Source organism: Palaemon carinicauda, chromosome 43 (genome assembly GCF_036898095.1).
Source record: "Palaemon carinicauda isolate YSFRI2023 chromosome 43, ASM3689809v2, whole genome shotgun sequence".
Taxonomy (NCBI): Eukaryota; Metazoa; Arthropoda; class Malacostraca; order Decapoda; family Palaemonidae; genus Palaemon; species Palaemon carinicauda.
Genome location: NC_090767.1, coordinates 45,551,436 through 45,564,232, shown reverse-complemented (window position 1 = coordinate 45,564,232; position 12,797 = coordinate 45,551,436). Strand labels below are relative to the sequence as shown.

Sequence of the window (12,797 nt, the reverse complement as noted above, 5' to 3'; positions counted from 1 at the left end):
AGTTGTCACCTATGTTGTTTATCCTCCTCATGGATGGCAGAGAAGGATTAAACTAGGTTGGTAACAGGATATTTTCAGAACTAGAGTATGCTGATGACGCTGTCCTTATTAGAAGAACACCACAAGACTTGCAAAGCATTCTTACCAGAATGCAAGAAATATCCCATGAGGTTGGTCTCAAGATAAATAGGAGAAAGACAGAGATCTTGAGAACTGAATATGCAATGGAAGATCAAATATCATTAGAAGGAGAATGGATTGATGAGGTAGAATCATATAAATATTTAGGAACTATGAAATATAATACAGGGTCTTTAGAATTGGAGTTTATTGAAAGATTGAAAATAGCAAATCAGGCAATGGCTAGCTTAAGTAGAATTTGGAAATCAAATTGCCTGAAATTACATATAAAGATCGGCCCATATAGCCAAGCTTTTTCAGCTCTCAACAACCATTGAGTGACCAAAATGCTTCACTCACCCTTGGGGAAATGACCAGTATCACTTGCGTGGAACCTACCACAAACTGCTCTTCTCAGCAAGTGAACCTGCTTTGTGATTTCATGGTACAATTCCTACCCACGCAGGACCAGATGACCAAATTCGACACCCTTATGGACAGTCTCTTCTCCGTCAACGTCTTCCACTCCTAATGAAGAGGACAACAATTCAACACCAACTGAACCTGACTTGAATGTAGTAAGACACAAATGCCCACCCTGTGACATGCTGGAGTGGCAGCAACGATGCCCGCCACACACCTAGGCTATACATCCCTCACTCACTCCCCAACCAGCAAAATCAACAGCCACTTAATGACTTTTATTGGCCACAATTATGCTACTACCACTCCAGACTAGTGGCTGATACGAAGAAATACTCGGAAGGTTGTCAGTGGCCAAAAAACTTGTAATTAGGCCATTTCTTGTGGCAGTGGCCTGCACAGTCCCTAATATTTTCTTTTTACATGCTGCAGGTACTGATGTGCATTTTTTGGTGAATACTGATTCTTGTAGTTCACTTTAGCAAAGTCACTTGCCAAAACATGACGTAGTCACTCGAAGCCTGTTAACGTCTGCCTGGTATTTGCCAACGGATCTGAGATCCCCAACCAGGGGTACAAGAAACTTACACTATCGGTTGGGAGCGCCAAATACCATTGAAAGTTTCTCATTGCTGACTTAACATTGCCAATAACCTTTGTATCTCGTGCAAATGAGAGTAAGGCGTTCTATTTCACATGTATGCCTGTTTTATCGGGGTAATGCACATTATTTCATACAAGCTCATACAATGTATTGCAATTGCTCTCTCTCTCTCTCTCTCTCTCTCTCTCTCTCTCTCTCTCTCTCTCTCTCTCTCTCTCTCTCTCTCTCTCTCCACTATTATTAAAACCCGTTTAAGCTTACCATAGCATTTTTCATATTGTTAACGTATTTTTCCATTGTTATCCTCAACATTTTTTATATATGCTTATGATGTAGAGTTGATAACCCTGTCATATCCAGCCCATTTCTCTGTTAAGACCTAGTTACACTTCCCCACAATACTTTTTTTAGAGAAAGTGACATTTCATCTTTCATAATCGCATTTTGTTTTCCATGTGTGTGTGTGTGTGTGTGTATTTTCGTTTGTGTACAGGTATATATATATATATATATATATATATATATATATATATATATATATATATATATATATATAATTAGTATATGATTTACTCATAGTGTCTAAACACCTCTAAGACTAAAGTGACTCTTGATACTTGAGTAAAAGATAAAAAAAAAAAACAGTTGTAAACACCAATGTTGAATAGAATCACATTTAGTCTAAATGTAGTTTGATTGATCTGAGGAGATGATCTTTTATTTTAATTGCATACATAGATGACCATTGTTCTCGAGATCGCATTTATGATTATAAATGTATGAAAAAGCTTGATCGAAGAAAAGAGATAACATGTAAACATTATACAAAGTGAAGTGACTACAGTGAGACTTAAATCTGGCATTTAGGTTGTTTAGAAGACAAGTACAATGAGAACACTTCAGAGAAAAATTCAGACTCTTTTTATCAATGGATTAATGAGATTCAGTGAATTTATATGAAAGATTAGAGTTTCCTTTCGCTATTCCTAACATTTTTCAAGTTTAACTAATTTTTATTATAATCATATGTAGATTATATGCCTTAGTCTCTTTAGTATATAATTTTTGTTCATGTTAGTGCTATTATATTATACCTGATGCCAGACTTTACATAAAACAAACATTCAAATAAGAAAATGAGTCACTTTAAGAGTTTGGGGCGAAGTATGAATGAAGAAAAGAAAATTGCAAAAAATCATAAAAAAGGAAGACAGCTTGGAGTCGCAGTATTGCATCAAGTATCAAACCCCCAAAAAATATATATTCTTAAAGGTACTAAATCCCACCGAACAAACCATATGTGGAGGATTGGATTCTCCATTCGAGGTTTCAATCCCTTGAGTTTCGTCGAGGAAAGGGATTAATTTCGTTAAAGTTTTCATTTGTTTAAATCCTCTCGGAGATAATGGAAATATCATGGAATGATATTCTATCCTTATGTATATTCCAGTATTGTGTATGATTATTTTAATATCATTCTATGAATAATTGGATCTTATCAAAAAGCCTCCTTATCTTTTATGTTGTATAATTATGTATGATTATTGGTGGGATATAACAAAGATATGTTTGGAAATACAGTGACTTCAAAATGATTGATAGATACTCTAAACTTCTGTATGGAATTTAAATAAAGCTTGAGATGTTTTTATATCAATTTTAGAAAGCATCAATACTATGAATATAAGACAAAATAAAGAATATACGCACGAGAAAGCAACATTCTTCTGAGACGGTCAGGATGTCCTGCAGGTTTTTACTTGATATTCTTTCGTTAGGCTTCTGCCCAGGACAAATAATCAATTCCTAAGTAGACCACCTCCAGTATGCTTCTTGAAGAAGGGTTAGCAACAGAATCAGTTTACCAAGTATGTGTTCAATGGTACAGTTATATTCACTAATGTCAGCGAGATATCGGTGTTCAATTGAAGATTGGAAATGATAGAAGATGTGCCCTCTAAGAAATGGTGGAAGTGATAAACAGCAAAATATACTGCCAGTAGTTTGTGGTTAAAGGTAGAGCAGTTTGAGTTTGTCTTGGAGAGTTGTCCACTGAAGAGGGCCAATGGACAAGATGATCCATTTGTCACTTTTTGAGTACTGCCCGTAAAGCAGCGTCTCTAGCCTCAGTGGAGAGTAAGCCAGGAAAAGGAAACAACATTAGCGGTCGATAGAGTTTTTCTTTATGTAGAAGAAGGCTGTGACCTGAAGGGGGCTGTACTTTAAGCGTCTTAGTATGGCCTTGAGGGAGTTATAGAAGTAACAAGAAAGGCAGTAATAGCTGCCAGTATCCATTTAAAACAGTTCACCAATCCCAGGGACTCTAGCAGATATTTAATAGTCGAGAGTACTGGGAACTTCTGTAAGGTGGAACAAGAGGGTCACTACCTTGGGATCAAAAATACACTTGTCGTACATGCTTGCAAGGCCATTCTGCAGCTGGCTGTAGAGGACGATTTGTAGGCATCATAGTTGGTCTTTTTTTGAAGGATCTGTCCTATACGATGCCGGCCATGAGTGATTGAAATGCTTCTCCAGCATTACAAAGACTCACTCTGATGGTACGGGTGATGTCACCGGTGTTGGTTGGAGTAGTGCTGTTATTCGGTCTCCATGTTACGACGCCTGTAGTCTCACAAGGACGTAAGGATCATTCTTACCTCAGGATGATGTTCAGGGGCCATGATTGTTGCCCCTGAACAATCACAAGGGAAGGGTCCATACTCAGGGGAAGTACAGGAATGAAAGGCTGATAATAAGAGAACCAGCCAGAACCTGATCATTATCATTGACTTACATAAAGTGGGGATTCAGCCCATAAGATAATGAGAGCCGTACAAGACGGCCAGGATGCTAAGAACTAAAAATTCAAAGGGTGTCCTGACAACCAGGCAGGATCCAATCGACCAACTCTAGAGGATAATGTTCCTCAGATGTGGGATAGGAAAGAGTAGATAACTAGTCTAAGGCTGCAGCTGAGGCGGCAGAGGAGGTGATCACATAGCCAACACACAGCCAGTGCTAAAACTCAGAGACATGAAACGGGACCTCTATGTAGATAGGACTTTTAACAGAGGCTCATGTCTTCCACTTTCACGTATATGCATTGAAGCATCTGCCAAATTATCTTCGGTGACTGAGGTATTCCTAATGTTTTTTATAACCAGTGAAGTCTTTTGAAAGCTCTTTTTAAATATGCAGCAAATCATTTTGGAGAGCTTCTGTCACCTTGTCTGACTCCCCTCTTATGTTGGAATGGTTCTGAGCCCTTGTAGAGGTAAACCAGGTGTTCATACATGCCAATTCGAAACTCTGAGTAATGTCTAATACATACTCCCTCTCTTCATTTCTAATTCCAAACACATGGCCTCCATGTAACTCCTCATATCTATCCCTTCTCTTCCCTACTTTGCCATTCCTGTCCTATGATTAGCTTCTTCTCCTCTTTCACTGTTGTCGCCATTGGTCTTATAGCATCCAGCTTTTCCAACTAGGGCTGTAGCTCAGCAAGTAATAATGATAATAATAATAATAGTAATAATAATAATAATAGTAATAATAATAATAATAATAATAATAATAATAATAATAATAATAATAATAATAATAATAATAATAGCAACAACAACAAAAATAATAATAGTAATGATAATAATAATATCAATAATAATAATAATAATGATAACAAAAATAATAATAATAATAATAATTATAACAACAACAACAATAATAATAATAATAATAATAATAATAATAATAATAATAATAATAATAATAATAATAATAATAATGGCAACAACAACAAATATAATAATAATAATAATGATAATAATAATATTAATAATAATAATAATGATACCAAAAATAATAATAATAATAATTTTAATAATAACAACAACAACAACCACAACAATAATAATAATAATAATAATAATAATAATAATAATAATAATAATAATAATAATAATAACAGCCTCAAACTCTTGTCCAAATAGTACTTGTTCTTATTCCTGACAACCCATCTGGAGGGCATATGGTAAAATTAAATTTATTTTCTGATCCCCTGTTATAATTGGGATCTTTACAAGCCTATCATTTATTCTCTGTACTTCTACAACTTTTTCCTTCCAGTTGTTACCTATTTTGAATCCAACTTCATTTCTACCCTCTGGTGACCCGTTGTAATAGAATTTGTACCCATTTCCTTTACATCTATTGTCCTGCACACAATATGTATATATATATATATATATATATATATATATATATATATATATATATATATATATATATATATATGTGTGTGTGTGTGTGTGTGTGTGTGTGTGTGTACGTATATGAATGTGTATGCGGGTAGTACGTGTATGTGTACCATTACATAACTAAGAGTATATATTATTTTGGAAATATGGACATGCTAATATATGCAATATAATTAAGCAAATAACTCTATTGTACTCAAAATGGTAGTTACAATTGTCTTAAAAGTTGATCCCCATAAACAATGTATTGACGTTAAGGAGTGATATTACGGTCGCCAAACCGTAAAATATAAGAACAAAGTAATGTAAAATTACGGTCACCTGTATTTTACTGAAATACGGCTGAGAATATCCGTTTAAAATTACCCTTTTTTCAACAGTAAAGAGACTTAAATGAGAATGTCCAGTTGGTTTATTTATCAAATAAGAAATAAAATAAGTTTGGTTTTTTATTGGTTTTCTTTGATACGGGTATATATTTAATATATATTTTATCAAAATATCTGTTAATTAGATTATATTATACGTACTTAATTTCTTGGTTAGAAGACTGATAGCTATAAATATAATACATTTTGATTTCAATTAATGTCCTTATGATGTTAGTCTTGTGCAGATATGGAGGAAAACATATGAAATGGACATAAAATCATTCATCAACTGAATATTAGTAAACTGGCGTAGAAATCACGACTAGTCTGAGTTTTTTCTTTTTCTCTGAAGTGTAAGATACGCCATAACGTATTTCCAAGAATTTTTTTTGTGTTCTTTGTTTGTTATGAGGATTGATTTAGTTTTCCTTATTACGTTCTCCAGGACCAACTCTAAGCGCCGAAAACATAACCTTATATGGGCATAGCGATGGTCTAGGTCCATGATTGGTCGGCTCAGAGGGGCATCTCGCGCTAGACAGAGTGACGTCACGGCCCCGGACCTTGGCAGTGCATGGCTGTCCGCTGTGGTGTGTGCATCTCTGCGCTCAGCTTGCTGTGTTGACTGATGCGGCGATTTAGGATTGTCTCTCCGTGTGTGAAGGACCAATCACACATTTGGCTCGATAACTAATCATTCGCAGGAGATTAACGGTACCACCTGTGAATGTTCTTTGTACTGAACTTGAAACAGAATTGGCGTTGGGAAAAGATGTAAGTCTATTATTTATTGTAATGAACCCTATTGCAATTAATGTAATCCTGTACCATTGCTGTATTTTCTTATTGACGAGCTGTTTTTTTTTTTTTTTTTTTTTTTTTTTTGCAGCTAAAACCTCGTCCGATATACAAATTGTACTCTTCAATATATCTAATTATAAAAGACGTGAGTTTCAAGACCTACACGCCAATAACTTAGAACTTTAGCCGAGAGAGTGAACCCCTCTCCGGTGTTCTACAGTTTTAGATCTTTACACAAAGTGGGTCTCAGATGACTGATTGTAACCTGACTATCAAGAAGTGAATCTTTCTCAGACGTTGACGCCGAGCTGGGAACATCGTCATCATGTCGGAGAGATCATTAAAATCAAGAACGTCATCCAAGAGCGACACAAGCGAGGTACGCCGAAAGCTGTTAAAAGCGCAAGCTAACTCAGCCAAGGTTCAACTGAAGGCACGCTTAGAAGCGGAAGAATGTGCAGCCAAGAAGAAAGCTGAAGCTGATGAACTCGCTGCTCAGAGAGATGCCGAGGATCGGGCCGCAAGAGGGCTAGCGGACGCTGCATTGCTGGAGGTCGAGCTCAAGGTTCAGAGACAGCAACTTGAATACGAAATTAGATCGGAGGCAGGAGAGTCGCAATGTGGTTCGGAAGTGTCTTCACATGCCGGAAGCGTGAGAGTTCCCAGTGTAAAGGTCGTGGAGACTGAACATGAGTCTAGGATCAATCAATGGAGGCTAAGTGTCACCCACCACCACGAGAATGACCCAAGTGCTATGCGGACATTGGACCCTGTAGAACATACAAGAGGACCAGAATGCCATTCTACACCCATGGAAGTCCACTTACGGCCATGGGATCCCACCTCAACTCCTTTCGCACCACGACAGGCCACATTTGAGCCCTCTGTTACTGACCCCTCGACCAACAACTCTCAAGTGCTTAAGGCACTCGAATGCACTCTTGCTAGCAGCAATGAGTTGTCGCGGACAACGCTGTTACCACCTACTAAACTTGAGCGCTTTGGAGGCGACTTCACCAAATTTAATTGGTTCAAGATGTCCTTCAAATGGCACATTGAGAACAATACCTCGGACCCCGAGCGCAGGCTGAACCACTTGTATCATATCCTAGATGGGCCTCCGAGAAACCTGGTTGAGCACTGCTTGCACCTGTCACCAACAATTGGGTACGATGAAGCTTGGAAGCAGCTGAGTGAATTCTACGGCAGAGAAGTCGATGCTACCAAAGCTTTTATTTGTCAGCTTCTCGGATGGAAGGAAATCCCAGAAGGTGATAGCGAAGGTTTAATGAACTACGCTTCTTACCTAAAGAAGGTGAAGGCAGCACTGGGTGCAAATTACACTAGAATTGAGCTGCAAGAAACTATGAGAAAGATAGTGGAAAAGCTCCCTCACCCTCTTCGGGTAAGAGGGGTCTCTATGTACCTGGAACACGAACACAAGCTTCCAGCCCTGATCACCTTTGTGAAGAGACAGGCACTGGTCGCTAAAGAACTGAAGTACTACGAGTGCGACCGTCGTCCATCCAAGGGCAAACCTGAGGACACGAGCAAGCCGATTAAAGCGAAAGCCTTGCCTGTTCACCACAGCTCTCCTTCCGACAATAGGATATATTGCGTATACTGCAAGAAAAATAAGCACGGAATTCAGTCGTGCCACCGATTCCAAAGCCTCAATTTGGATGACCGCTGGAATGTTGTGGTGGATGCCAAACTCTGCTTCAGATGCTTAAATGTCACGCACAATCATGAAGCCTGTGAAGAAGAATCTACGTGTGGCAAGTGCGGCTTGGGGACGCATCACACGCTCTGGCACTATGTGAAGAAAACCCCTCCAGGGGACAGTGCAAACTCCAAGAGAGCAACTGTGTCCAAGACATCTGACAAGCCTAAAGCGGAGGCCGGGACGACTAGCAATGCACCACCTGATAGAACTAACACTAGAACCGTTCCAGAGGCTGGGACTTCTGCGACGACGGGGCACATACACGCCATGTCCACTGACCGACGACCTGATGGTCGTACAATGTTGAAGCTTATCCCAGTCATAGTGAACGGAATGTGCACTACGGTCGGCTTCATAGATGGAGGAGCCGCACCCACGTTAGCCGCAAGGAGCCTAATAGATCGGCTAGGTGTAACGGGAAGGCCTTGCAATCAGACCATGGTGACAGAGGCCGGTACGTTCGCCTGCAAAGAAGTGGTCCAACTCACCCTTGGTAACATCAACGGAGGTGAGGAGGAAGAACGAGTAAAAGAAGTGTTTGTTAATGGCAAAATTAATGTGTCGACGGACTACATAATGCCTTTGGACTGGCTGAAGAGATGGCCACACATGGCAGACGTAGAGCTGCAAAGCTTACCAACTGACCACGAACAGGTCGAGCTAGTGATCGGGTTAGACACGACCCTGAATCGAGTCATTCTGGAGCAACGCCACGGCACTGCCAATGAGCCATCCGCCTACCTAACCAAGCTTGGTTGGGTGGCTTTCGGTCCTACTGGAGACCGGTTTGCATCGGAGGTCTCACCCGTGCATCATGTTCATCGAAAATTTGACCCTCAAGACTTGACAGAGCTACTGCAGAGTCATTTTAATAGAGATTTCTTCGAAAAGGAATCCCTCTCCAGATTGGAAGATTCCCTAGAGGATAAGAGATTCTTGGCCACCTTGAATAACACGACACAGCATCGACATGGAAAGTACATGGCCAAGCTGCCATTCAAGGACTCAACTCCTCTACCTGATAATATGAATATGGCAATTCGACGAGCCCGAAGCTTGAAAAGAAGACTAGACAACGAAGAAGCTTACAAGACATCCTACGTAGCTCAGATGGAGAAATATACTGATAAGGGCTACGCCGAAAGGGTTCCTGTAAGTCAGCTAGACAGGAAGGACGGGCGCGTATGGTTCATGCCGCACCACTCTGTCAGGCATCCTGTCAAACAGAAAGACCGAGTGGTCTTCGATCTGAAGGCAAGGCACCGAGGAACATCTCTCGACGAACATCTGATGCAAGGCCCCGACCTCACCAATAGCATGATGGGTGTTCTCCTGCGTTTTAGAGAGGGTCAACATGCCATCACAGCAGACGTGCAGGAGATGTTCCATCAGGTGAAGGTACCTGAAGAGGACAGAGACGGCCTGAGGTACCTCTGGTGGCCAGAAGGTGTCGCTAGCAAAGAATTGCAAGTCTTCAGAATGACGTCCCACGTCTTTGGCGCAAGATCATCGCCGAGCGTCGTTAACTTCTGCTTACGCAAAACGGCCCTGGACTTCGGAAGCAAGTATAACGAAGAAGCTTCTAACTCTATACGTTGCAACTTCTACGTCGACAACCTCCTCAAGGCGATGGATGATGAGGAAGAATGCATTAAACTGACACGAGATCTGATCAACCTGTGCAGGGATGGAGGTTTCCGTCTTAACCAATGGACCTCCAGCAGCAAGCAAATTCTAGCAGCAATCCCCAGAGAAGAACGAGACGACTCTGTGGCTGTCCTAGACTTGAATAAAGATGAGCTGCCAACTGAACGAGCCCTGGGATCCATTGGAATATGAGCATAGACGTGTTCACGTTCAGAATCGTCCTTAAAGACAAGCCTTTCAACCGACGTGGTGTGCTCTCTGTTGTTGCATCGATCTACGACCCCTTGGGCTACTTATCCCCCGTCACTTTGATCGCGAAGATCCTGTTGCAAGAAATGTGCCGAAGGAAGCTCTCGTGGAATGAGGAGATGTCTGCTGATGAACTTGTTCGATGGAAGCCCTGGCTTGCGCAGTTGCCACAACTGGAAGAGTTCCAACTGCGAAGGTCCTTCATACCACCAGACTTCGGAGATGTTGACACCCTTCAGCTGCACCACTTTGCAGACGCAAGTCAGACAGGCTATGGTGTAGTCTCTTGCGTGTAGTTGGTGTCAAAGGAAAGATTCATTGCACTCTCGTCATAGGACGGGCGAGAGTCGCCCCTCTGAAAAGGACCACCATCCCTCGTCTTGAGCTGACGACGGCTGCTATCGCTGCACAGATGGACTCAAAGCTGAAGACTGAGCTCGATCTGAAACTGGCCCCGTCAGTCTTCTGGACTGATAGCACGTCAGTACTGAAATATCTCAGAAATCCGACTGCGAGGTATCAGACCTTCGTGGACAATAGGGTCAATCTCATTAGGGATACATCCGACATTATGGCTTGGAGATACATCAATACTACTGCGAACCCAGCAGACCTCGCGTCACGTGGCCTCTCCGTCGCTGACTTCCTCCAATCATCTTTGTGGTTTTCAGGACCAGATTTCCTCAAGATGGACGAAACGCACTGGCCACCCATGCCTGAAGACGTTGTCAGAGGAGAGCTTGATCCAGACGCCGAAGTGAAGACTTCTCCCGTCTTCGATATAACGAAGAAAGAACCAACGTTCATTGAATCAATAGCGACAAGATTCTCCTCCTGGTTGAAGTTTGTCAGGTCCGTCGCGTGGATGACAAGATTTATCCGCCACATGCAGAAGGCTCGCCCATACAGCGGCGACTCACTCTCGAGTGCGGAGCTGCGTACCGCAGAGAATTTGATCTGGAGACTGACCCAAAGCCAAGAGTATGAAGAAGAGTTAAGCACCCTCTCAGAGAAGGGAAGATTGCTGAAGAGGTCTAGTAAATTAATCAAGCTCAGACCATTTCTCAAGGATGGATTGCTCCACGTTGGTGGTCGATTGCAGAAATCAACACTGGCAGATACGGCCAAGCATCCGATCATCCTACCCAGCAGTTCTCTGGGGGTCAAGCTTATGGTGAGAGCCACGCACGAATCCTGCGGCCATTGTGGCCAGAACCACCTGATGACCCAGTTGAGGACAAACTACTGGATCGTCCGCGGAAATGCGATAGTCAAGACTGTCATTCGAGAATGCTTGGTCTGTCGCAGACTAAGTCGTCGTCCTTTAGTTCAGGTGATGGCTGATCTGCCATCCGACCGGCTTTGTCCAGATGAACCCCCCTTTACTAACAATGGGTCGGACTGCTTCGGACCGTTCTTAGTGAAGCAAGGAAGGTCCACAGTGAAGCGTTGGGCGCTATCTTTACATGCCTTACCTTGCGAGCAGTCCACCTGAAAGTGATCGATACAATGGAACAAGACTCCTTCGTCAACGCCATCAGGCGTTTCTTCGCTCGCAGGGGGCCTATCAAGAGAATGTGGTCCGACAACGGGACCAACATTGTGGCCACGGAACGAGAGCTAAGAGAAGCTCTCCAGCACTTCAACGAAGGAGAAATCAGAGACACACTCTCGATCCAAGGCATAGAGTGGAACTTTCATCCACCACATGCCTCACACTTCGGCGGAGTGTGGGAGCGTCTGATCAGGTCCGACCGAAGAGCCCTCACAGCGGCCTGTCTCCAACAAGTCATGACTGATGAAACGCTTCGCACTCTGTTCTGCGAAGTGGAGGCTGTTGTTAGTAGCCAACCTCTGACGAAGATCAACGACGACCCGAACTGCCCTGCCCCTCTCACGCCTAACATGATCCTAACTTTGAAAGGGTCACCCGATCCTTCACATCCACATGCAAGAAGGACATGTATGTGAAGAGGCGATGGAGACAGGCACAGTTCCTCGCTGACAAATTCTGGCACAGGTGGATACAGGAGTATCTCCCCCTGCTTCAGGAGTGCCAGAAGTGGTCAGTCCCAAAGAGTGACATCAACGTCGGTGACGTCGTTCTAACGCTGGACGAGCAGCTTCCCCGAGGCAGCTGGCCTCTAGGGAAAGTCATGGAGGTCACTCGGAGCGCTGACGGTCGCGTACGTCAAGCTTTGATCAAGACTGAGAACGGCGAGTTCAGAAGGCCCGTGCAGAAACTGTGCCTTCTCTTGGAAAATGATAAAGGCGATGATATAAAGTGATGTATATGAGGTGTAATGAGCGTACGCCGAGCGCTGCTCGCTGCATTTTGTAAATTTTGAATTTTATTATTTGAGTTGAAAATATAGCAAGGTCATTTGAATGAAGTAACTGAAGTGATGCCGTATCTATGGAAATATTTAGCCCATGACCAAATAGGGGGCAGTGTAAGATACGCCATGACGTATTTCCAAGAATTTTTTTTGTGTTCTTTGTTTGTTATGAGGATTGATTTAGTTTTCCTTATTACGTTCTCCAGGACCAACTCTAAGCGCCGAAAACATAACCTTATATGGGCATAGCGATGG

General features: G+C 42.1%; 4 protein-coding genes across 4 annotated transcripts; all 4 read left to right on the top strand.

The window, feature by feature from the left end:
• Positions 1-6,906: 6,906 nt before the first annotated feature.
• LOC137633832 (uncharacterized) lies at positions 6,907-10,146 on the top strand. The gene has a single exon (XM_068366073.1). The coding sequence runs from the start codon at positions 6,907-6,909 to the stop codon at positions 10,144-10,146; it is 3,240 nt and encodes a 1,079-aa protein (XP_068222174.1).
• LOC137633831 (uncharacterized) lies at positions 10,143-10,499 on the top strand. The gene has a single exon (XM_068366072.1). It carries the CDS (start codon positions 10,143-10,145, stop codon positions 10,497-10,499), a length of 357 nt encoding a protein of 118 aa, XP_068222173.1.
• Positions 10,500-10,615: 116 nt separating this feature from the next.
• LOC137633829 (uncharacterized) lies at positions 10,616-11,698 on the top strand. Its single transcript, XM_068366071.1, has one exon. The coding sequence runs from the start codon at positions 10,616-10,618 to the stop codon at positions 11,696-11,698; it is 1,083 nt and encodes a 360-aa protein (XP_068222172.1).
• Positions 11,699-11,712: 14 nt separating this feature from the next.
• LOC137633828 (uncharacterized) lies at positions 11,713-12,491 on the top strand. The gene is made up of 2 exons (XM_068366070.1): positions 11,713-12,153; positions 12,255-12,491. Exons 1-2 carry the CDS (start codon positions 11,713-11,715, stop codon positions 12,489-12,491), a joined length of 678 nt encoding a protein of 225 aa, XP_068222171.1.
• Positions 12,492-12,797: the final 306 nt, after the last annotated feature.